The 26,256-nt window shown below is 46.9% G+C and overlaps 2 protein-coding genes across 5 annotated transcripts in view; one reads left to right on the top strand and one right to left on the bottom strand.

Moving 5' to 3' along the window:
* The window catches only part of DAGLB (diacylglycerol lipase beta), a 30,534-nt gene extending 24,758 nt beyond the window's left edge, over positions 1–5,776 (top strand). Inside the window, exons 12-15 of one of the 3 annotated variants that reach the window (XM_010965787.3) lie at positions 395–463; positions 547–619; positions 1,568–1,809; positions 1,894–5,776. In XM_010965787.3, coding sequence (XP_010964089.2) covers positions 395–463; positions 547–619; positions 1,568–1,809; positions 1,894–2,092 — 583 coding nt within the window. In that variant the 3' untranslated portion in view covers positions 2,093–5,776. Of the gene's footprint in view, positions 1–394; positions 464–546; positions 620–1,567; positions 1,810–1,877 lie in introns of those variants that run through there. The other 2 variants (XM_045503874.2, XM_045503885.2) reach the window with 2 other exon arrangements.
* Positions 5,453–25,736, bottom strand: RAC1 (Rac family small GTPase 1). Of its 2 annotated transcripts, XM_074345673.1 has the most exons (7): positions 25,558–25,736; positions 17,510–17,581; positions 14,859–14,976; positions 9,843–9,899; positions 8,215–8,277; positions 7,293–7,452; positions 5,453–7,069 (listed from the first exon to the last, which is right to left on the bottom strand). In XM_074345673.1, exons 1-7 carry the CDS (start codon positions 25,590–25,592, stop codon positions 6,939–6,941), a joined length of 636 nt encoding a protein of 211 aa, XP_074201774.1. In that variant the 5' UTR covers positions 25,593–25,736; the 3' UTR covers positions 5,453–6,938. The 2 variants fall into 2 exon arrangements, with proteins under 2 accessions (XP_074201774.1, XP_074201775.1); XM_074345674.1 differs by lacking the exon at positions 9,843–9,899 and having other exon boundaries at positions 25,558–25,733.
* Positions 25,737–26,256: the final 520 nt, after the last annotated feature.

The raw sequence follows: 26,256 nt of genomic DNA on the forward strand, positions 1-26,256 counted from the left end.
TGGGTGGTCACTTAGGCTGCTCCCAGCCTCTGCCATCACAAGCAGCAGGAGCGGCAGAGGTGGCCTCCTGCATCTGGCTTTTCTGTCCTGCCAGGCGTCTTGCTGGGTCAGAGATCACACATGCGTGTGTCGGTCTGCTGTCTCTGCCTGGTTTGAAATTTTAGCAGAGTGTCATCTCTTGATAGATGTCATGGCTTCATTAGAATCTGGCCAGTGAGTTGCTCTAACTAGAGTTTCTTCTATTTCTCTTCTTTAGAGAATAGAGAACAGGGTTGAATTCTATGAAAACTGACCTCTCCCTGATCTGGCAAAGTGACTTGATTTCCCCTGGAAGCCTTCCACAGGCAATATGATCATAAACCGTCACTAAATTTTTTTTTTTTTGAAATTTCAGCAAATCCCTTTATGAATACTCTAAGAGCTTCATCGTGTCTCTCGTCCTGGGCAAGGACGTGATCCCCAGGTGAGTCTGCCGAGTGCCTCGCTGGGCTTGGGCTGGTACGCAAGACTGAGGCCCGAGCCACACTCTCCTCTTTTGCTAAACAGGTTAAGTGTGACCAACTTGGAAGATTTGAAGAAGAGAATCTTGCGAGTGATCGCTCACTGCAATAAGCCCAAGGTAACTTGGGGAGCCCTGTAAGCGGATCTGCGGGAGCTGGGGCCGCCCCACAAGGCTGTCCAGGGCGTTGAGAGGATGTTTGTAAATTCAGAGCCTCGTAGCCCAGGGCGTTTGATGCCATGCTGGACTTCTGTCCCTGTTCCCTGGAGGTCACCTAAGAAAGCAAATGGCTGAATCAAGCGCATACAATGCCACAGTCAGGAGGCCCAGCAGAGCTGTCCCTGCTAGTTAAGTGATCTGCTTTCTGTCATGTTTCTTAGTCCCGTTGTGTGACTGGCAGTGTTTTGATGCCTCTGGTCCCAAAGTTTAGAAGGTAAGGCTGCCAGATACAGAGTTTAAGCAGCGATGGTATCCTGTTCTGTGGAATAAATTGCAGTCATTAAAAATGACGACATGGATTTCTGTTTACCAGCAGAGAAAGATAGCCATGGTGTAGTGAAGAGTTGAGGGGGCAGGAGGCGGGGGCAGGATTAAAAATGATTCTTAGGACATAATCTAAGGCAGGGGGAGGTGATGAGATAGTTTGACAAAATACACCAAAATGTGGTGTTATGTAGGTAATGAAATTAGAGATCATTTTCACTTTTTTTAAACCTTGTTTTGTGACATTGTTTCTGTTGCTAGTCAGAAAAAAAAAATTTATCCTTATCAGCAATACTCCCTCCAAATTAAAAAAAAAAAAATTTGTATCTAAGGTCTTTAAGGAAAGAATAAAACTGCTTTACAGAATTGCTTAAAAATAAGGTCATTTTCTTCCTGCCTCAATTTGGTTTTTAAATGTTGCTTCAAGCGTGATGGCTTCATTGCACACGAGACACCTGAGTTCAGGCCCAGTGACCTCCACACTCATGAGATTTGTGTTGACAGACGGCCCGCGGGGTCCGGGAGGTCTCCGTGGCGGCGGAGGCCTCGCAGTAACGGGCCTGCTGCCCTCGGCTCTCCCTTCAGTACAGGATCCTGCTGCGCGGCTGCTGGTATGAGCTGTTCGGCGGGAGCCCGGAGAACTTCCCCACGGAGTTGGACGGGGGCGACCTGATGCAGCCGCTTCTCGGGGAGCAGAGTCTGCGGACGCACGGGTCCCCAGCATACAGCTTCTCCAGCGACTCCCCACTGGAGTCCCCCACCAAGTACCCGCCCCTCTACCCGCCCGGCAGGATCATCCACCTGGAGGAAGAGGGCAGCTCCGGGAGGTGAGTGCGGGCAGGGCGCGGCGTGTCACCCCCAGGAAGGGGTTAACCTGGAAGTGAGGCTTTGCTAGTTTTTTTTTTTTCCAGGTTTTCCTGCTGTCCTGCTGCTCATTATAGTGCGAAGTGGTCTCATGAATCGGAATTCAGCAGAATCCTTATTGGCCCAAAGATGCTAACGGACCACATGCCAGACATCCTGATGAGAGCCTTGGACAGGGTGGTGTCCGACAGGGCCGCCTGCCTCTCCTGCCCAGCCCGCGGGGGCGCGGACGTGGGCGTGGCCTAACCAGGGCTCCCGGAAACTGCTGCGGGACTATCGACTTCGCTGTTTTTCTGAAAGTGACTTACCACCCGAGCGATTCCCATGATGCCAGCACCTGAATGCCCGTCGACTGGATTTTGATAGTCTCCTAAATGACTGAGTAACTTGAGAAATACTTTTGATCACAGTATTAGAATCAGGGGTCAGGCGAGGGCACCGGGAGTGGACACATGGGAAGCTGCGGGAGCCCTCCTGCCATCTGGCTCATTCCGTGGGAATCCAGCCCCTGGGTTTAAGGCCTTGATGGATGTGTAGGCTCCTGCCCCCAGGCCACCTTTGCAGTGCAGGGTCCTGTCTTGTGACTGCTTAGACTGGTCTGAACTGGCACATAAGCATGCAAGCTTTTTTCTTTTGCAGACTGGACTTTCCTAGCTACACAAACTCAGTATTGGTTGTGAGGGTACAGACTGGGGTTTTCTCCTGGGCGGCCTAAGTAAGGGTCAGCCCTGCGCTCTGACTGGGAATCAAGACAAAACCAGGTCTGGGAAGCGCATCGAGACCACGCTCCTGCCTCCGAGCTCCAGGATCACGCTGTCTGGCTGGTCAACATCGAATAGACGGTTCGGTTCTCACGTGATGTTCGGGCTCTTGGAGGTCGGCCAGTGGATTCAGAGGGAGTTAAAAAATAAAGCATTTACACGTCACTAGTGTCTGCACAGCAAAGAACTCTTCACCTGGATGTTTCTGGGAAGGTCTACTTACTGGGTACTTCTACAGCAATAGTGTTTTAAACAGGTTTTTTTCTATCCACTGTAAACAACAAAATGAAGTGTTAAGTTCTCTTGGAGCTCTGGCTGAGGACTGAAGATTGCCCCGGCATCTGATTTCACCACACCCCCTATCCAAACCCCATAAAAAGCCGGTAGAGGGATTCCTTCAGAAAGCACAAGCCCACAAGGGGTGGGGGAGAAGAGACGAGGGCCATCAGGCAGCCTGAGACAAAGTGGGGAGGAAGGCCAAGAACGAGTCTGGTCCACAAACCAGTCCCCGCCCTGCACCCGCCGCGGGGTGAAGCAGGTGGCGGGGGAGCAGCCCGTGGGGTGGGCCGTGTTGACAGTAGGGAGACTCCTGGTCCTTCGTTTGCTTCCGGGTAGAAGCCGGACACCAGTGCAGCTGAAGGCCCAAGGCTGAGACTCCTCAACTCCTCCCACTTGGCTCCTGGAACCTTCAAGAAGATTCTCCAGGAAGATCAGACTCTAGAGACAACCCCCTCAGGGCCTCCACAGCTGTCACAGACACACCACCTTAGCTTCTGAAAACCTGCAAAGACCATGTTAAAAACCTCAACTGAAATGCCATGGTCACGTCCACCTGCTACAAGTTTCGTTTCTGAACAATTCCTGTACATTCCTAGTGGCAGAAAGGCGAGTGGTCTCGGGCACTCAGCACCGCCGCCCCGGCCTGCCCCACCTGTGTGCTGTCTGTGCTTTAGGTTTTCAGCACGTAAGCCTGAGCCAGGGACTGCCAGGCACTGCAGGAACAAGGGAACCAAAGACCCGGGAGCAGCCTCAAACCCCCAGCTACAGCCTGGGACCAGAACGAGTGCTGTGGCCACAAAACCGGGCCACGAGGCTGGAAAACAGTACCGAGAGAAGAACGAACACCTGAAAACTAAAAGCAGCAGGGAAACGGATACCTGACTCACAGGAGACGGAAGCTTCCAGGTGGAACCAGCCCACCAAGCACAGGGATGAAGATACACCCAGGAGGCGGGAGTCGGAGGCAGACCCCCCCGCGGCCTGGAGACGAAAGGCCGTCCTGGCCCCAGTCCCCCCACAAAGGAAACGACCGAGAAGACAGTGGGAGCTGCGGCGCTGCCCTCCAAAAGCTCAAGGGGGGTTTTCCACCTGAGATTTTAGACCCAGCCAAGAAGTATTAGGAAAAAAGAAGTTATTTTCAAAGACACAAGGGCTCAAAAACATAGGTGACCCACGTATTACTCAGGAAGCCCTTGGATAATCTGTCCATCAAGATGAGAAAGAAAATTAAAAAACGAGTCAAGATGTAGGAAATAAAAGATCAACACATAAGAGAAATGGTGGTCAGAGGGTTCTGAGACTTCAGGAAAATGAAAATTGACAAAACACGTAACACATCTGAACATCTTGAGATTCAGACAACAGGTGGAAAGTTCACAGTTCAAGTACTAAGTACACAGGAGAAAAAGCAAATAAAGTATTAATTCTTCCAAAAGAAACCAAAAAAGTTGTGCAGGAGAGGCAGATTCTTGCTGTATGGCTCATCCTTGAGTATCCACTTGGCAGTAATGAGGAGACACCAAAGAGTGAGCGCCAACCAAAGCCATTACACTGAAGGGACGGGACAGGTGTGCTGGGGCCGGGCCTGTACTTGGGAGGGAGCTACCCCACATCTACCAGGGTTGGGATGTCGGGGGTGGGGGGTAAACCTAAAAAACCCAACCAGCGTTGAAAGCACCCGGCGTAGCCTGAGCTCCGGGGAGGGGAGGGAGGCTGAAGGGAGACTCAGTCACCGACGGCCAGAGGTTTAACTGATCATACCTATGCAAGGAAGCCTCCACAAAACCCAAAGGGGCCAGGTTTGGAGAGCTTCCAGGTTAGTGAACACGTGGCGACTTGGGGAGGGTGGCGCTCGGAGAGGCGTAGGCGCTGCAAGCCCTTTCCCCAGACCTCACCCTGAGCATCTCTTCCATCTGGCTGTTCCACAGTTACATCCTTTTATGATAAACCAGTGATCCAGGAAGTAAAACAAGCAAGCAAGCATATGTTTTAGACATGTGGAGACAAGTATCAAGAATTGGTTAAAAGAAAAAAATAGTTGCCTCTGGGGAGGGTGTGAAGGGGGAAGATTGCTGTTTTTGTAGGAAACCTTTAGATTCGGTCTTTAAACTGCGTATTTATCTTTGGTTAAAAAACACACGATTCAAGAGTAAAACAATCTTCAAAGCAATAAAAATTAAAAAAATCGAACTATCGTATAAGTTGTCTCCAGAAAGTATCTTAAAGCCACACAGTCAGCCTCCACCCCACCAAGCTGCCAACTCCAGTTCTAACATCTGCATTTCCACCTAGAGCTCTGGCCTGAGGTGCCCACACCCCCCACCCAACGTGCACATCACTCACGTGAGTCTTGCCAAATTCAACAGATCCGAAACCAATTGCCCAGCACCCCACCGTCACTTGACTCATCCGTCTTCTGCCCGCAGAGGGGCCACAGCCTGTCCCCTATGCATGAAAACACGCATTGAAAATGAGCGTCTCCCAAAACCCAACATCCTACAGCGAGGCAGGGGAGCACGTACACCAGAAGGCTGTTCTCCAAGCTCAAGAACTCAAGTATTACCAGTCATGATTCAAGGATTTATTAAGTCATACATGCAAAACATACTGCTAATCGCATTAGCAAAAGATCAATGTAAAAACACTCCACAATTCTGCAACTGTCGATTTAAAAACTTTTGTTCTAGTGGTTGAAAGGTCCAAGCTCGCATTCTTGCCAGTGGGTAAGTAGTACAGAACTTAGTTAGCACGGGTGTACAGAACCTCACAGACCCGGGGAACACCGTCAGGGCCGGGCCAGGCGGCGTGCGTGCACGCGGGAGGCGGGGTCGGTGCTGTTAGTCGAGGTGCGGTGTCGGTCATCTGGCGGGACAGCGATGGTAAGAACGCCTGTAGTTCAACAACAGTATTTTAAGAACTGTAAAGCTGCAACACATGATTTTCACACCTCGTTACTAGAAAACTAAGGAAAGCGCTTAGTAGCTCTGAGTAAAGGAACAGGAAAACAGGAATGCAATTCTACGAACCTACCAAAAAATTCTGATGCATATTCAGAAAGATGTTACACTACACGGAGGCATACTGCTCATGAAGAGGGGGTTCTTCTGTGAGAAGAGCACTAAGTTAGCAACTATGAAAACCACCAGGTCAAAGCTGAATTAAATGCCCAGTTTCAGGAGGGATGGGCAGGTTTAGAAAAAAGAAAAGCTTAGGAAAACACCTACTGGTAATACCGACCTTTATTCATCATCTACCGCATTAGACAGAAATTAACCTTCAAAAATTTTCACCCGTGACACTTTTAATAGGTGATTATGTGTACAATGTAGTGTAAGTTAATCTCCGTATTTTGTCAAAATACTGTCTTCATCCTTTGATCACAAGTGTTCCACACACTCCACCCCAGGGCACCGCAGCCAGAGCAGAATACTTCATCGGAGGGAACACGTGAGGGAGGGTTCTGTTCAAAATCTCACGAAGGCTAATACACTAATTTAAAAAAAAATTTACTATGAAATCAAAGGCTGATCCAGAGAGCTGAGCTGTTACACTCAGTCGCTGTGACCTACAGTACGATGTTCGGTAGTGGACGTGGGCTGAGAGACTGATGCGCTTGGGCCAACACCTCGTGGAGGAGGCGCTCAGCTCCCAGCATCTGAACTAGGGAGAGCACGTGAGCACCTCCTCACCTGGAGGCCCTGTCTTCTCCGAGACAAAGGTCTTTAAACGGCTTAGTGTTCTTAGCACAACAATGCAACTTAGCTCACAAGGTATTTTGGCAACTCTTAGTCTGAGCAAGAATAGGGGCTTTTGAAAAATAAGGCTTTAAGAAAGCTTGTCATTTTAGGGCTAAACTTTAATAGAATGTGAAAGTTTGAACTCTTACACTTTTAAACAAACAAAACCTAAAAATTACTGATTGGTTCAAAATGGTTTTATGGAAAAACTAATCTGTAACAAAAACTTGGCATTGAGTGCGAAGGCTCCACCATTTGAGCAAAGCGTACAAAGGTTCCGGGGGGGGGGGCGGGGGGGCAGGAGAGGCCAGACGTTTACAACAGCAGGCATTTTCTCTTCCTCTTCTTGACGGGGGGCGGGCAGAGAACCGCTCGGATGGCTTCATCAAACACTGTCTTGAGGCCTCGCTGCGTGAGAGCTGAGCACTCCAGGTATTTCACAGCACCTGCCAGGAAACAGTGCACTGACCACCGGGATCAGAGCAGGGTGGGGCAGCTCCCCAGGCCCCCCAACCTGCGGACCCCACCACCCCACCCCAGCCCCGAGGGCCCTGCTCAGCTGGGTCCCCAAAGGCCAGCCCCCAGAGTTCACTTCCCCAGACGCGACTCCAGCCTGTCACGAAAATAAAAACACATGCAAAGCCAACAAGAGCAATGCAGGGGTCATACCGATCTCCTTGGCCATGGCTAAGCCCTGTGGGTAGGTGATTGGGGTCAGCTTCTTCTCCTTCAGTTTCTCAATCGTGTCCTTATCATCCCTAAGATCAAGCTTCGTCCCCACCAGGATGATAGGGGTGTTGGGACAATGGTGTCGCACCTCTGGATACCACTACACAGAGAGGAGTAAAGTCAGGCCCCTCCTCCAGGAACTGCCTTCACCTAAATTACACCCTCGTGGGTGTCAACCTGTGTCAACCACCCACGTGGTCACTGAGTCCCCATGGAAGCTTCATGCAGGCACTGGGATGTCGCACTCCACCTCGAGCACACCCTCCAGAACCACGGGCCACCTGCGGCGTGTGGTCTGCAAGCCCAGACGCCCAAGATTCACATCCCTGCAGAGCGGCCCTACCTGTCAGAAAGAGAGGGGAGAGCCCCCCCCCCCACCGAAACACTTCGTTTTTGGTAAAACAGGTTAAGTTCTTAGGTCATTTAAAAAATCCCTCACGTATTCAGGGGCAAGAACAAAACCACCTGACCCTGGTCTCCAGTCGGCCACCATCACCCCCACGGGCACGCCCCTGATCACCACAACCGAAGGGCCTCTCACGCTTGTCATTTTGACCAAGTTCATGAAAAATGCCAGAGCAGAAAGGAATAGTCATTATTTTCACTAGAGCAACTCCAAAATGCTTCATTATTTTAACAGGGAACACAGCACTCTGAATCAGACCCTAAACTTCACAGAACTCTGCAAACTAAAGTCATATACCTAGAAAGCTGATTACTTACTACTTAAGTAAAAAAACTAAGCAGTAGAAGTACTAAAACCAACTTAAATAATCCAAAGTTTCTATCAGTAAATGATTTTTTATTTTTTAATGTTTCTTTCTAGGAGCGACAAAATATTTTTCTAAAAAATCCCACTTACCTTTGCACGAACATTTTCAAATGATGCAGGACTCACAAGAGAAAAGCAAATTAAGAATACGTCCTATAAAAAGAAAACACAGTGAGGCACTAAGAAAACGGTCATACAGTGACGATCGCACTTTGCTCCCTAAACGCTGCTGGGAGTGGATGTTTGGACCGGCGGGGACACGGCGCACCCACAGCTCCGGCGGAAGCCTGCTCCCTGACCCGTTCTGTGTCGCCATCCCTCCCAGACCAGCACCAGCATGTGAAGCACCAGTTACTTGTGAGATGGGAGCCCAGGATGAAGTATGCTACAAAGTTACTTGAGACTAAGAGGCATCTAATTCAGACCCCGGGAGGCCCCTTTCCCGCCATTCCCACTCCCACTGGGAACTCAGCGGTCGGAGCCTACACAGGGGTGAGATCAAGTATCAAGCAAAGTACTGCACCAGTATTTCTATAAAGCTTGGTCTTGGCTTCTAAAAAGCAGAGTCAATTTTAAAAACATAAGCTACAAACGGTTTGCTTTTCATTTGCTTTCATTAAGCTCCATCAGAATGTGAACTACAAACATTTTTAGATGATCATCGGGTTCCAACGACACAGCTCCTTAAAGAACTGCCGTCAGAGGCCTGGGCACAGGGTCTCAGGCATTTGGGATGCCGGCGCGTCCCTCCAGGAAGGAGGGCGGTCTGCTGTGTAAGTGGCAGCCGGCCAGCTGTCAGAGCTTCTCGGACCCAAGTAAGGCCTCTGGAGAACTTGCACCACATTGTGTAAAAAGTCAAATTTAAATATTTATCTGTATTTAAAATGCCCAAGACAGGAGGGTAGAGCTCAGTGGTAGAGCGTGTGTGCTTATTAGCACACATGGGTCCTGGGTTCAATCCCCAGGACCTCCATTAAAAATAAACCAACAAGCCTAACTACCTACCCCCAAACAAAAACAAAAGAAAAAGGTAAGTTACAGAAAACTACCCCAAAAAGCCCCAAGAATTTCTAAAGTGCTAGGCTTGTATTATACAAACATTCTCCTGGAAAAAGGCAATTATGCTCCTTTGTGAAAGGTCCAATTCCCAAGCCAACTTCATCGCCCAGCAGGCACCTTGTACCTGAAAGGGAAGAAGCACCCCACACAACAGCCTTAAGTAAATGACATTTAAAACGCCAGTACATGCACAAGCTGGTCCAAGAATCACCGCAGCACTCGGGCCCTGAGCTGATCACATGTTGCGAGCAGGGTGGGGTTAGCGCACCAGCACCGCGCAGCCGCGCCCCGACACCAAAGCCGGAGAAAGAAGGGCCCGGCAGCCGTGGTTAGTCCCGCTCCGGCCAAGCACGACCCCGCCTGAGCTTCCAGTTGGAGCCTCTGCATCTCCCCGGACCAGCCTGGGGGGGTCCTTTACACAAGTCCCTCCTGTCCCTTGGGAGTAGGGAAGACAGCAGTTCACAAACTGCTTTAATTCAACCCACTAGGGAACCTGTCACGTTCTAAGCAGGTTTTATCAAGTAAAACCCCAACCTTGAGTGAATTAAACATAAAACACTCAAGGAACCGTGAGGCTCAATAGGAAATCCTAGGAAAACTCAGTGAAATGAGAGAACAGATAAAGCTTGAAACTGAAGTCGACGGAAAGGTTTACATACAGCGATCGGCTTGTCTTTGCCCCTGGAGGGTATATCCTTACCATACGCTTCTCCAACCTAGTAATGCAGGAGAACGTGGTTTGAGTTTGGCAAAAACCAGAGAGAAGAGAAATCAGTACCACCCATTACTCATTCTTCTTAATTGTGCCTCGACCCTCCCAAGGGATCTAAGAGCAGATGGCAACTAATAGGTCTACAATACCAAGTGCTCCTGAACAGCTCCATCAGCCTGGCCACCAGGGGCACAAGGAGGTGCCCTGTCAAGGTCAAGGACGACGGAGACAGAGGTCAGGCAAACCCTGGGGAGGGGACAGAGGCGCTCCTTCGCCCATGGCAGCACAGATGGTTCTTCTAGCAGAATTTACAACGTGCCCAAGAAGCCTATGGCTTCTGCTAAGGGAGGACGTGTTAGAAGAGTGTCCTTCCCTCAACAGGGGCCTCCGTTAGTACCAGCACAACTTCAGAGCTCTCTGGCCAAGTCTCAGTCAGACACAAGCCCAGCTGAAGCCAACAGAAAAAGCACATGTGAACATAACTCTGGGATGAAAGGCTCCTCAGGAACATGGCCAGGTCCGAGAGCTGTGACCGTGACCGTCACCTGTGCAGCACCTCCTTCCCCGGTGCTGGGCGTTTGGTTTCAATTCAGGGACCTGCTCCACTGAAGCGACAGCCTTGCTGCTCTGAGACCCGCAATCCACCCCCGCACCCCCAACGTGTTTGAAGGCCACCCGGAAGTGACAGCATCTCCAGTGTTTATCACAATGCTTTCAATTCACTTCTTTGTTCCAATAAAAAGTGAAAGACTTCGCTCTTCCAGCAACAAAGAACCCTGGAATTCTAGAATTATGAGAAAGACAGGCAAGACAACTATTTTAATTTCATCTCACTCAAGCTTCTCCGATTTCCAATTCAAAGCAAATATCAAAGTTTTCTTAACTATCCTGGCTTAGTCTATAGGCTGTTTTTGAAGCTTCGTCCTCCCAGAGACTTGACATGATGCCACAGCTTTACTGTAATGCTGGGGCTCGTGGGGATCGGCCACAAAAATGCAGCTTCAAGATGCCTTCTAACAACATCTGTTCTACCCTCTTCCATTTTTAAGAACATTTTTTGATGGAGAAACATGCTTTCCATCCTACATTAACATCTCGCCATCTGCCTGCTCCTTCCTCCTTCCGTGTTCCTCTCTGGGCTCAAACATGGCTTCAAGAAAACTCTTCTGGGGGAGGGAGCAGCTCAGTGGTAGAGAGTGGGTGCTGAGCATGCACCACGTCCTGGGTTCAATCCCCAGTACCTCCATTAAAAATAAATCTAATTACTGCCCCCCCAAAACCAAAACCACTCTTCCAGGGCCTCTGCTTAGCTGATCCTCAAGCACCCACTCATCCTGATCTTTCCTCTCAGACCCAAAGCCCCTCAGCGTCCAAGCTGCTCCACCCCGGCTGGGAGCCTCCCAGCACCGCCAGGCTCAGGCTCATCCTGTCACCTGGGCGGTCAGTCATCCTGGGTCCCGGGCCATCCTCCCTCTGGGTCTGAACGCTGCTTTCCTCAGGGCGGCAGGACACTCCCCCACACCAGACCCCACACCCTGCCTTCGATGGCCCCACTGCTCCCGCACACAGCCCGTTCTCCCTCACTGGTCAAGATCACAGCCTGGACCCGGCCGCTGCCCCACCGCCTCATTTCTTTCATTTTGTTCTCCAAACGCTTTCCGCCTGGTTTTTACTTTCAGGCTTGGAATACTTTCTCCTTCAGGCATTCTGTGCACTGAGAGAGGACCAGGATGCATAAACGTAGCTGAGAGAAGCAGCGGCAGACGTGTCCCCACTCTGGGGCTGCTGAGAGAACAAGCCTGACAAAGAGGAAAGCAGCCCCCCACGCGGGGAGCCGGCCCGGCGCTCCCGGCTCCTCCGGGGCGCGTTCCTGAGGGCAGCCCCCCAACACGGACCCCAGGCGAGAGCCGAGCTGGGCTGAACACGCGGAAATGAGGCCCAAAGTAAGGCACAGAAACCACTTCACAGTCTTGTTCCGGCCAGACAAATACGCAGTCACCGTGCCAACTACAAAAACACCAGCCGGCCTCCTGGCCCACTCAGATCTCCTGACTGCTGTGCCCCAATCACAGCCTGGCCTCGCTTCGTCCCGTCTTCTAGGTAGGATTTACTAAAATGTCCACAGAACTACCCCGTTTCCCACCAGCATCCGACCCAAAGCAGATCCTCGCTTCCTCCGCATCTCACCCCACGGCCCCCGGGGTGTCTGGAGTCACTAAGCCAGTCCTGAACCGCCCGTGCATCCCAGCGAGCTCCGGCTAGAGGACACCGGTGCTCCGCCAGCCAACCCAATAAAGCCTGGCGCCTTTTGAAAACCAAATCAGCCAAGCTCAACTTTTTCCTAAGGGCATGGCCGTCTGCCCAGCGCTTCACCACCCTTCTCAAGTCAGAGCACACACAGAAAATGACGGTGCTGGTGGACTCAGGTCCCGGCTGCCTGCAGACACAGCCCGTCACACACATCCCCACTCACACCGCGGCGTTCCAGGACAAGCAGGCCAACAGGCTGGACGCACGAGGCTGGGCCTGAGCACCTAACCGAAGACGAGCACGCAGAACTTCCCAAGGTTCCCAAAAGAGAAGAGAAAGATAGTTTCTTAAAGGATAGAAACCCCTAAGGATTACTTAGTTCAGAAAATTAAAAACCTGAAGGGCAAGTTATACCAGAAGCTGCCTACTGTCTTCTGGAGAACAAAGTGGAACTAATGGTTTAAACAGTTTAAACTCAGCTACACAGAAGATGCCAGCAGGAAATGACCACAGGAAACACACGTCTCTTTTTAGGTCACAAAGACCTAAAAAGTAGGGAGATCTGGATAAAAAATCACCCAGCTGGCCCTTCAGGAGTGGCCAGGGCACCGTCATGGATGAGCCACATAAACAGGCCTGCGGAGACCGGGTTAGTACGAAGTTTAGAGGTTTCCCTTTGCCAAGAAGGAATCAAGGTGCCAGCCTGTAACTTCCAGGGCTGCTCCTCTTGGTAGGACAGCGTGGCTCAAAGGAAGGAGAACTTTAGGGTCCAGTACCTCAGCACTCACCCCCCACACTCCCCAACACCCTCAGTAGCCAAGATAACCTTCTCATCTCCAAAGGAGTCCAGGCAGGCACGTCTGCTAGTGGGCTGCTCCCCTCTCCTTGCTCCTCAGCACCCTCACACCCCTGTAGCTGGGACATGGTGTGTTACGCGCCGAAGTTCAGGTATCTGACAGGAAATGGTCTGCTGCCTTCCCCGGATGGGCAAGTTTAAGTCCTGGCCCAGAAGGGCAGTGCCCACTTGGATTTCAGGCCTCACACAGCGCAGCCTGGTACCTCGGTAGTGTTCTTTAGCATACAAACTGGGAATCCTGCCAAGTCACCTTTGACTTACAGTGAGTAACTGCCTCAGAGAAGAGGCCGCACCCGCCCTGGACCCTGAGTCACAGGAGGTGGTTCCCTTTCCCAGAAGTGCCACACCACCCTTCCAGACCTCTCCAGCTGGTTGGAGACTCTTATCCTACCGATCAGTACCGAGCTCTTTGAGCTCTGGAATCACCAAGGACCCATCGTATAGAAGGGTCTCCTAAACATACTGAAGAATTCAAACCATTTGGTGATTAGGGGCTGATTTTTAACACATAATCAGTTACTTTTTTACAGGAGAGTAAGGGCAGCCAGCCAATTCAAGCCTCCCATTTCATGGTTTTGGTCTTTGTTTAGCACTCTGATCAGAACTCAGCTGAAGAACGATCAGCAAAAAGAGCTACAGCTCAAAAGAACCGTATCTGGCAATTACTCCAGCAGAAAGTAAGCAGAAAAGACAATGACTGTTGCTTGGAAGGAGCTGTAATAAAAAGTTTAAAACTATCATTACTTAGCAGGAAGTTCATTTAAAAATAAAAACAAAAAACAAGATTTGGGAAGACTTGGGTAACTTAACTAACTATTCTCACTCACAATACCACCCAAAACAGAGAGTTAAATCTGTCCAAGGGTCAACACCTGTCTTCTCCAGGATGTTTCCCTGATCCTGACCCCTGGGCCACCAGGCTTGCTGAGGGCAAGTCCTGCAACTTCCACTCATCTGGACCCAGCTCTGAACCGAGGATCCCCAGACCTACCAATATAGTGACACACAAGTGGAGGAAGCCTCGGACTGTTCTGTGTGCCCCACATACACAGATTCAAGTGACCCTAAGACCAGAGGTGAAGAAACCTGCCCAGGTTGCAGACCCACAGACCCAGCGAGAAAGAGGGAGGGCAGGATTTGAACCCAAGGAATTTGCTCAACTGCCTCCAAACTCCCCTGGCCAGTGAAGTCACCAAGTCTCCGAAGTTGTTTTATTATTTAAAGAAAAGTGGCTCCCAGTCAAGTTTTCACCAGCTACTGCTCTAATGAACTTTGGTAAACAGAACATTTAGTCATCTGATGTAGAAGCAAATCCAATCTGTAAATTTTTCTGACTAGATACAATGGACAACACATTTTTACAAAACTGGAACCTCAGTCGACATTGAGAAGACTTGGGTACTAAAACTGTAAAAAATGAACATGTATTTTATAGAAAAACAGTACTAAACCTTTAAGATTAGTTACTAACTTGATTTAAAGAAACCTTACTCTTAACTGCTTAATTTGATTCCACAGAATCAAAAGTGTGACAAAGCAAACTAATCTGCAAACTAACTGCTGTTAAAACTGGTTTGCAGAAACAATACAACACCTGTTTCACAAAGCTCTCCTAAAACTACACGGAAGAATGTAAAATGCACAGCACTGCAGTCAATAACTGGTAATGCTCAGAAGCTAAAGGCAAACAAAACCCTGGTTTGCATCTATTCACTACTGTATTTAACGTTCTTCGTTACTGCCTGACGTACCCAAAAGACGGCAATACAGGGAAACCCCCAGGTGATATGGAATTAATTAAACAATCAGGAATTATGTATTTTAAAGGACACACTGAGCATCAGTCATGCTCCTTACTGTCTGCGGGTAGGAGAGGGGACGCAATCGGTCATAGTCTTCTTGTCCAGCTGTGTCCCATAAGCCCAGGTTCACCGGCTTCCCATCCACCATAACATTGGCAGAGTAGTTGTCAAAGCTGTAGGACAGAGTAAAAATGGTTAGTCTTTGGCCCTGGAGCGCAAGGCACAGATCCAGGACCAGAGGCCTGTGAGCTGAGAAGACAGGAGCAGACCTGGAGGCAGCCGGGCCAGCGAACCCCCACCCCAGCATGCAGGCCTGAGAAGAGGCCCCCTGAGAGCCAAGAAGTGGAGGGAAAACGGGGACTAGGGGCTGGAGTGAACAGAAACAAATACACACCTAGAGAGAAACAAGACCGAGCTACTAAACTTAATCAAGACAAGTCACTGTCACCCATAAAAACCTGCTTGCTGTAAATGAAGAAAAAATTAAGATCCTTCTCCCCAGGAAGAAACACAGTATCAGGCACCACCACCGCAGCACCGGTAGTGCCTCCGGACGCACGGGGAGGGAGGTCAGTGGTCAGGTCCTGCTGCTCGCCTGCGCCTGCAGCCGAAGTGCAGTGGCCACACAAGACAAGCCGCATCTGAGAAGCCACTGGGTAACCGAGCAGCTCCCAAGTGAGTCCACCAGATCACATGTGTATTTAAATTAATTTGAGGCTGCTACGCACAAATGAGGTAACCCTAAGAGGAAGCCCAGAAAGCCTACAGGCTGACGGGGGAAAATAAGGCCGACATTAAAAAGTGACTGTAAATACCATGGAGTAGTTTTTTTTTTAATATTTGAAAATTAATTAATTAATTTTATTTGGGCGGGGGATGTAATTAATTTATTTTTAGAGGAGGTACTGGGGATTGAACCCAGGACCTTGTGCGTGCTAAGTGTGCACTCTACCACTTGAGCTACATACCCTCCCCCTCATGGAGTAGTTTATTAAAAAGAAAACCTGGCATCACAATTTAAACCAGGGTAAGTACCACCCAGAACACAATACATCAGCCTTCAAAATAAAACTCCAGAATTAATTTTTACATACTTAAGACTGAAAAACTTCAGATGTGACACTGAAGTCATGGTATGAATATCAGGTTCCAATGTGGTTTATAAAAGTGAATGACCAAACCAGCTTTCATAAAGAAAAGGTCTCCTGTACTGTATGTCCGATTCAGTGAGAAAAGGCTATTCAGTAAATGGTACTGTGGCATTTTTTCAATCTGTGAAAAAGAATCAGGTGTCTGCCTCATTCTATACCAAGAAATAAATTCAAAACGAATTAAAAATAAAATCTTTAGGTACAAAAATCCTAGAAAAAATACTAGAGAACATTTTTAATAAGACATAAAACTCAGGAAAGAAAAATGGCATATTTACCTAAAAACGCAGAAGACACAACGAAGTTCAAAGACAAATGAGACAGGGATAAATATTTCCCACATACAGAAGCTTCATTGGTAAGAAAAATTTTCAGTGGAAAAATAAGCAAAGGATTTCAACAGGCAATTCACAGAAGACTGGGCAGACAGTAAACATTCGAAAGATTTTAACCTCACCAGTGATCAGAAATGCAAATGATGAGGTAACTTTTTTCAACCCACGCTAACCACAGTAGTACTAAGGGGCTGATTCGGTCACAGCTGGTCAAGGTGACAGCCCTTTGGACGGCAACTGTGTAGTATCTACTCAAATTTAAAACACCCATTCCCTTTTGATTTGGCACAGTTCTTCTAAAAACTGAGCACGTGTGCACAAAGACACGTGCAGTGATATTTAACACAGCACTGTTTGTAATGATCAGGGGCTAAGTCAGCTACAGTACTTCAAAGTCATTAACAGCTGTCAATGGTTTAGCTCTACCCACATGTGTAGATTAGGAAAGTCCCCACCATAAATTCAGGACAACGTAAACAGTATGGCTGCACTTTTATTAAAACATGCACAGGACTCCTAAAAGCGCGGGCTGTGTTTGAGGAGAACACAGTGGGGACTGAGCAGTTTCCTCTCCACCAGCACGGCGGCCCCAGGACACAGTGCCCCCGGCCGCAGGGCAGTGCCTTATGAGGGTCCAAGACATAGGGCTCCTTGGTAACCCCATCATCCAAAAAGCACTTTTCCATCCCCACCCAATTCTGCTGCCAACAGGGAATAAGCAGCTCCGCAGCCAGCTGCCCCTCCCGTACACCACCCACCTCCCCACCCCCTACATACACACCCAGGTTTCCATTCCAAAGCCCAGTAACTCAACAGTGACGTGTAACCATTGGATTACTTGCCAGAAAAGGCCAATTTAAACATAATGGAGTATTTTGTTCCAGTTCCTCGACCCTTCACACCAAGAGCCCAGGAAGCCAAACTTATCCGAAACTCTTAACATTATCCTGTCTCTGTTCTTCATAGTTAATTTAACTTTCATTTCCTGAATATCTAAGAATCAATTAAGAAAGCTGTGTTTCATCACTATGCAGAATCTTTACATTAAATATTTTGTAAAAGCCCAAACACCTTATAATTAGACTTCAATGGGTGAGAGACGATTACAGACATTTAATCTTATCTGTTCATATAAGGATTAAAAAAGGCACAGCGAAACAAAGCTTAATGTACTCCAAAAAGCACATCACAGACAAGTCAGTTTAACTCAAGGTACTTACACAGTGGGGATATATTCTCCAGGAAACGCATTGGTCGTGTAACTGATCAGTAGGCAAGTTTTACCTACAGCTCTAGACAGAGAGAAAAAAATGGTGTTAAGTTGCTTAGTCAACATGAATGCAATACTAACTAACATTATTCGGTTAAAATAATTCATAGGAAAATCAAGTGGTATACATCAAGTATTGAGCATTAAACAGTTTCTAAACCATTTATTTAACATTATACTTATTTTTATTCTGAAATTTAAAATCAACAAATTGGAACTACCCAGAAAGGCAGAGTCTGGAGAATTCACATTGTTTTGGGATGAGGTATCAGCTCTAGCGGTCGAGAAATAGTTAATAAGCACAAGGTTCAAGAGGAAGAATATTCTCAAATTGAAAGTCTCTTCTTTAAACATCTCTAGAAAGCTTTCATGCAAGAATCTTCAATTCTATCCTCAAATTATTTTGATGAATACTAATATGCAAACGGAGCTTTCCTCTCCAACTTCCACTTTGTTGCTAAGTAATCTATTTTGCCCACTGAGTGGCAACTCAAATCCCACCACCCGCCCACAGCCTCCCTCTGGCATCAGTTATGACGGAGTCACTACCCACCATAGAACTGCTCTCACTCTGATCATCTGTACTCACATGCCCCCTCCCTACTCCCATCCTCACACATCACTTTTAGGGTAGCTAACTTATTATGTTCCAGTGTTAATTAATGGCTCAGGGGCTGGAGTAATTTCCCTAACAGTTGTAAAGAGAAGAAAGCAGCAAAGAGGAGTGGAGAAATACGCCCGAGACAGGAGGGCCTCCTACACAACTGGTAATGGGGACAGTGTGCCAGGTGGTGGCTGAAAGTCTTCCAACCACTTGAAAATTTTTTCAGTGTAAAAACTGAGATGATCACTGCACCATGAGCCAAAACACAGTCTCCAAATTTTACAGCATTCACAGGGTGACTTCAGGGGCTTCTGAGGGTCCCTAGATTCCCAAGGGTTCACCAAATGCTCCTCACCAGAGCCCATCTCCCTGCTGTCCTCCGCGGGCTCACCAAGGTCACGTGATACACTGGAGTTCAGTTGCAAGATTCTGCTGTTCAATCTCAACTAAAATAAATTAGGATTCACTATAAAGAAATTAAGTGCTTCTCTAGTTCCCTTGCACTCTTAGTTAAGGCAAAACCCTCTCAACCAGAGCAGATTACAAGCCCACGCAGTTTTGCCAATACTTGTTTCACTCATAACATTATTAAGAGCTTAACAAAAGTTGGAACTCCCCCACACCAAAGATCTCACAGTCAAACATTACATCATCAGGAGGCAGCTTCCAACTCCTAAAGGCTTTCTAAACAGAAATGACTCATTGGCCATACATTTTGTTAAAAGCTTAGAATGTTTAAAAAAAGAATAAAAACACACGCACACAACCTGTTTGAGTAAGAGTTTAAGATTTGAAGTCATTACCCTGGCTGTGCGAACCATAGCCAACTCACCACCTTTATCAGTTAGTGGCTAAAATTTCTACTTAAGTTTCAACTTCCTTATGCCTCAGTTTTCTTAACCGTAAAATGAATGCAAAACTATCAATCCATTACAAAATTGTGAGCATTAATTCAATTTCAATCTATACCAACAAACTGGGTGTTATACCAGAAGTACACCAGGTACTAAAGATACTGCAATGAATAAGACCTCATGGAACTTACACAATTATTAAAATGAAAAATGAAGAATGCAATTACATAAAATTATAGGTGTGATAACTGTTGTTAAAGATGTTCTGCAAACGCACAGCAAAGGGATCTAACCTAGTCTTGAGAGCAGAGGAGGCTGCATGTCACTGAGACTTATGAGGCGTGGGGACACAGCAGGGAGGGACGCTCTAGGCAAAACCATCAGCACACAGGTAGCCTCAGGCCACAGGAAGCCAAGACGCTCAGTACAGCTGAGGAACACAGAAAAAAAAGGGGGAAGCTGCAGAGGAAAATCTGAAGAGGCTGTCATCTGTTTTGGTTAGGGACATGGAACTTGATCTTATTTGGGAAGTAACCGAAGATTTTTAGTTGCCAAGAAGCCATTAGATTTGCATTTTTAGAAGAAGCCTCTGCAACAGTGTGGAAAGAGGACTGAAGAAGCTGAGACCAGGAAGCAAGGAAGCAGCTGTCGCCACATCCCAGGAACCAGTCCCAGCTGCCCGGACCCCAGAGGAGTTTTAGGGCGCAGAGAAGGGGGCCATTCCCAGAGCCACCTATACGTGAGTAGAAGCAGACAAGCCTGGCTCAGCAGCCGCAGGGTGGATGTGGTAGCTGAGAAAGAGTGGATTCTGAGACCAGGACAAATGAATCTCTTTTCAAAATAAAAATGTTAATAGTTGCTGCCTCTTAATGTCAGAGATAACCAGCTAGAAAGGCTTTAACTGTTATGTTAAAATGTCACAGTACTTCAAGATCCCATCTCAAGTCTCTCCTATACGTATGAGCAACAAAGCCATTACTATAAACACCAAGGGGGTGTGTATATCTCAGCTGTAGAGCGCGCTAAGTCCTGGGTTCAATCCTGTGCCTCTGTTAAGAGGGGAAAAAAATTAAAAACAAAACAAAACAAAACCAAAAAAACGCCACCAAGTGTTTTAAATGCTCTAAAATTTTCTTTTCCTTCAGCTGAGGCGTCATCTTTTAAAAGGATCAACTGCAAAGAAATTCAAGGTACTGGCATAACCTGAAAGTAGCTGAAATTTTACTACCAATCATCATTTGCCATAAACTTGTGTTCTACAAGAAAATTATTAAAGTATAAAATTCTGACTTTTTTAAACAAGTAAATGTCCAATCTTTGATTTAAATATTTACTTTTTAGAAACAGATAAAAGAAAAAAGGGTTATTTACCCCCAATTAGTGTATTTATTCACTCCTTTTTAACACACTCCACAGATAAATGCCAGAGGCCAAAGTCAACACTGGGTGTAGGCAGTCACAGCGTTTCCCACAGGAAGGTGAATGCAAGCATTTAGTCACAGCCTTGACGACGCTGCTGCAGTTTCTGGAAGTTACTGTTTGCCTTGGGATTTCCAATTTTATATATTTAACTGTTCGGTTCAATTTAACTGCTGTTAAGTCTCGAAAGTGATAAGGAGTCTACTGGAATAAACTTCCTGCTTTGTCTTGTAGAAATAATCAGGACCAAAGCCAATAACATCTGTTCCTATTATGTTCTTTATCTTCCTATTAGGAGAACCTTAAGGAAACTGTTTTTCCTTAGAAATTTTTTGGTTAAGCTTCAGTGTTACTCCCCGAAATCTGTAAGCCAAAACTTTAAAAGCACATACAATCAATAAATCTGGAAACATTGGCAATTTCCTCACATTTAAAAAGCGATCAAGGAAAGTCAAAAATAAGAACATTCTGCATTGCCTTAAAAAAAAAAATTAAGGGGGGGAGGGTTAGCTCAGTGGTTAGAGTACATGCTTAGCATGCAAAGTCCTGGCTTCAATTCCCACTGCCTCCAAATAACTAACTAAATAAATAAACCTAATTACCACCCCCCCAAAAAGAACCCAAAAAGGCAAAAGCAAAAAAAAAAAAAAAATTAACAAAAAACTCCAACAAATAAAATAAATATTTTAAAAATTAAACTTAGGACAGAAAAACCAGATTTCTCCAGTGACTATTTTAACCAAAAAACAAAAAACCCTACATTTCTGTCTGAAAGTACCTAGATCTTTTCCCCGCTAGTTTTATTAAGGTATAACTGACACACAGCACGGTTTAAGTTTAAGTTGTACAACATAATGATTCAACTTACATACATGACCGAATGATTACAATAGGTTTCGTGAACATCCAAATCTCATATACATACAACAGTAAAGAAACAGAATAAAATGATTTTCCTTGTGATGAGACCTCTTAGGATTTATTCTCTTAACTTTCATCTATAACACAGAGCAGTATTAAGTATCTTTACCATGCTATACATTACATTATATCCATCTTATAACTTGAAGTCTGTTCCTTTTGGCTACCTCCTAATTCCTCCTCTCCGGACTCTAAAAGTCCCTAGGATCCTAGGGACAAATTAATAGAATGTGGTGGAACATAAACTGTAAGAATCAAATATATATTCATGCTTACTGCATTAATGAAAGACCTGGAATGAATGTTCTCAATTTACACGGAGAAATGGGGTTTGGGGACTCTTTAACACTCGGTCTTCAGTAAATGCTTAACTACGCAGAGAGTAAGTTCAGAAAATGTATGAATTAATAGAGAAGTTTAGTGCCACAAAAACACAAAACCCTATCTGATGTTCTGCCACTAACAAGGGACATCACAATCACCTTACAGAAAGCCAGTCATTACCACCACTGGAGGCTTCAGAAAATTCAGATTCTGCAGTTACTAGAACACGCAAGGCTGAAGATGACAGCTGGTACCTGTGACAGAGTCCGAATCTGAAGAAGCCGTTACTCTCACTGCCCTTCTAGAACCATGAAGCCTACCCCTAGGGCTGGCGAAAGAAAACAGAGTTCAAAACCAAGAATGTATACCTAGCTGCGTATCACCCCCATTCTCCTTCACAATCAACTCCTCTACAAACCCTCTTAAAATATTCCCCAATAATGGGAAGATGTGTGATAAAGTAAATAGAGCAGCCTGTTGATTACAGAATCTAAGTGGTAGGTATACGAGTGTTCACCAGACAATTCTTGCAACTCCTCCATGTTTAAAATTTTTCATATTAAGATGTTGGGTGGAAAAATTCCATCTGACGACATGTGGCCCAGTAGCAGGATTCCTGATAAAACATCTTTCTAGGAAGACTACACTGACATATTAGAACTATCAGGTGACACAGAGAAGAGAAAGTAGGAAGTACTAAGCCATTAGATGACTGTCACAAAAGATTCAACATTACAGAAGGTGGCTTTAAGGTTTCTAAAACAGACTCCTGATACTCCTCCACTGAACCCAACCCCAAACTTTTAGCTGGAATTATCATCTGAAATTAAAATTAAAAAAAAAGCTTTATGTATAATTTTACCAACCAAGATCAAATACTAAACCTAATCTGGAAGCCAGTGCAGAATTCAATCACCTTTACAACAACTCAAAAACATGGAAGCCCCTGTCTTGAGACAAAAACATACAAAAACAACTGATGAAGAGCTTAAACTCATGGATTTTGCCATCACTGACTGCTCAAAGGAAGAAAGCAGGAACTGGTGTACATTCCTATAAAGATGACATCACGGAAGGCATTTATCATGCTCAACTAAAAAAATTCCTAGACAGCAATGTCTAAATTAGACACTGGGCTGGAGAGACTCCTAGAGCCTTCTGGAGTGAAATGAGGGGGGCTTCAAGTCACTCACCCCCAGCCTTCCAGTCAAGCAATGCCAAAACAACACAACTAAAAATGGCTATTCATAAATATTTGAATGAGAGATGCTGTCTTACCTAAGTAAAGCTGAGAGAAAATCTTGGGGCAGAGGTCTCCCAAGTAAAAGTGACAGACTCTGTGTTCAGGAAGGACTAACAGAATCAGGATCAACAGAAGGACTAACAATTAAAAATATCAAAATTTATCTCATATTTTCTTCTCAACACCAACTGAATTGCTGTATAGGAAATAATACATTAGAAGAATATAGACAAATTGGTGCTAGTCATAAATACAGTTATGACACAGCTTTGAACCATAATTCCCAAGAATATCTTTAAAATAAGGAAGCCTGCAATTTGTGGAACCTCAATCAGTTTTCCTTTGCTGCTTAAACTGCCCCTAATTGCCTGAAATTCTACATTAAGTAACTTCTTCACCCCACAAAATTTAGACTCACACTTACCACTTTAACAATTTTTAAATAAAACATTCTAACTAGGAATCTATTTTATTCAAATAATAGTAGAAGCATTTTTGGTAGAAAAATTATGTATGCTGACTTTTCACTGAAGCAATGTTTGCTACATATCGTCCCTTATTTAAAGTAATATGGCTCAAATTTTTTCATGAAGGTACATTTCATTCCTAATATGGCTTAGCGGTAGTCAATATCAACGTCAAATGTAGTATTAAGAAACTGAGCTCAAGTGGTAGAGCACATGCTTAGCATGCACAAGGTCCTGGGTTCAATCCCCAGTACCTCCTCTAAAAATGAATAAATCAATCCAATTACCTCCCCCCAAAAAATTATTTTTAAAAACCCTGAAAACTCAAGGCCATTGTCTTTTATGCCTAATACTCCCTTCACAGAGCCTAGCAGTGCCTCAAAGTAATAGAAACAGCAATACTAATACTGGCAGCTGGCAATTAATATCCAGCATCCTGTTTAATCCTCAATTTCCCCTTGAAGCACCTCTCTTGGGGGATGAGTGATCTGCTCAGGGTTTCCCTGCAAGTGGTGAGGTGGTGATCTGAAGGAAGGATCCAGATCCCACAGTAGGCATTCAACAAGTATTTGACTAGAAAAACAAGGCAATACAAACAGCAGAGGTCCGTATTTTTATATCTGCTGTGTTTACGTTGTAGTTTTAGACCATTTTCAAATAAGATTATTACCTTCTATGATTAGATAATTTACCTTATAAAAAACTAGTATGTATTATTTCATATCTGAGCATTACTGATTCAGCATTTTTAATTTTGAAAGGAAGTTCAGGTCATTTTAAATGTTCCCAAGACAAAATGACATGTTTAATTCAGTAGCAGAAAGATCAAAACTTCACTTAAACGAATTTACTGACTTCACTACTAAACCAATTAACTGAACATTTCCCCCCCAAATTAAACCTTTCTTTCAAAGGGTTAAAAAAAAAGTACCACATTGTAAGTCACCTATAATTCAATAAAAATTTTAAAAAGTATCATATGTATTCCTAAATAGGTGAAACGTACAATTTCTAATTATACAGATATAGCCTCGAAGTGTTAATAATCCTTCACATCTCCGAGTCTGCCAATCATACTGACAAATCATAAAAAATCAGTTGTCTAACTGTCCCTCATGGATCTGAATTAGTTTTAAAACAACTTCGAATGTCTAATTTGCAAAGATCTAAATAAACAGAGAACGCCTAAATTCACTGAGACGTATAAGCAACATGAATCCTATTGACGAGTTTGGGGGTACAGGGATGCCAGAGCTCTTCCTTCAACTTTCTAAGACCCGAAAAATGTACCAGTTGCATTCTGAGGTTGCTCAAACTGGCAGTAGTTCTCGGAGCTTCCTTGTTCACGCAATGCTGAGACACACAATTTTGCTCGGATTACACTGAGATTCTTGTTTCCAGGGAAGGAAAAAAACGGCATAAGACAAGTCTTGTCTTCCTCGAGGGCCTGTAACCACCACGGACAGTAATGAAAAGAGACGCCTCGAGTCCCAGGGCAGCTCGGCTCAGGGAGCGTGTTCTGCTACAGTATCCCATTCCTAACGCAAGAAGCGAGGCCAGCTGCTTCTTTTTTTTTAATGACCACACCACGTTCAGAGAAAGGAACAGTCTTAATCACACCCAGCTCCTCGCAGCTAGCAACCTGAAAAGTTTCTCCACGGAAGAAGCAAACAGAGTCACTTTAAAAAAAAAATCACGAAAGTGGCTAAGTACCCTCTAGGAAACCAGTTTAGAGTCACCAAACCAGCCTGTGCACTTATTCCGCAAATACGACCGCCTTGTGACCGCCAGGACACACGGAAGCTCTCAGTGCGGCTCGAGAGGTTCATGTAAAAACCAAGAAAGGGTCCTTTTTTTAAGAAAGAAGAGTCCCTAAGCCTCCCTCACCCACAGGCAAACGGGGAGGGTGGCGGAGCGGCGCTGGGCGAGTTCGGCCGGGCGGTCAGCGGGCCAGGGAGAAAGCGGGAGGGTGGAGTTCACTTTTCACTCAGGCCGCCGATCGCCCATTCCCTCCCTCCCTCCCCCACCAAAAAAGCCGGAACCAGGCCCGCGCCGCCCGGTCCCGGGGAGGGTGGCGGCCCGCGCCCCTCGCCCGACCCCCGCGAGGCCCGGCCAGGACCCGCGAGCTCGCGCCGCCCGCCCCCGGCCCCCGGGCCGCGCACTCACCCGTCTCCCACCACCACACACTTGATGGCCTGCATCTGGGCCGCTCGCTGGGCCGCGGTGGCGGCGGCGGCCGGGCGCTGAGGCGAGAAGCGACGAGCTCGGGGAGCGGCGGGCGGGCGGGCGCGCGGCTGCGGGCGGCAGGGCGCGGGGTGCCGGGGCCGCGGTCCACGCCGCCTCGCCCTCCGCCGACGGGAAGCCGGAGCCCAGCTGCAGCCACCACCCAAGACTGGGGAAAACTGCAGAGAAACAGGAAATGGCCGCTCCACTCACATCCGGCCTCCCCTCCCCCGCGCCGGCGCCGCCGCTCCCAGGCTCCGGGGCGGGGCCGCTCCCGCCCGCGCGGCTCCCGGGGTTTCTCTCGGCTTCGGAGACGCTCGGGCGCGCTCGGCTCCGGCCGCGGGGCGGGGGGCGGACCGGCCGCCATCTTTGTGCGCCCCGCCCTGCCCGCCCGTGTTCGGCCTCGAGCCGCTCCTTGGCTTCCAGGAGCCTTGGTTTCCGGGAGCGGGTTCCCAGCGCCTCTCTACCAGCTCCCGTCCGAGGCCGTCTGAGGCCGTCCGAAGGGCGGTGGTCTGTCCGTTTCATGTGAGACCCGTAATTTAGGCGACGACAAGGTTTTTCTAGAAAATTCGGAACCTAAAACTATGAAGAAAAGACCATACTCGTACCATTATTCAGAGCTAACCATGTTCATTCAGCCTA

This window comes from Camelus bactrianus, chromosome 18 (genome assembly GCF_048773025.1).
Source record: "Camelus bactrianus isolate YW-2024 breed Bactrian camel chromosome 18, ASM4877302v1, whole genome shotgun sequence".
Taxonomy (NCBI): domain Eukaryota; kingdom Metazoa; phylum Chordata; class Mammalia; order Artiodactyla; family Camelidae; genus Camelus; species Camelus bactrianus.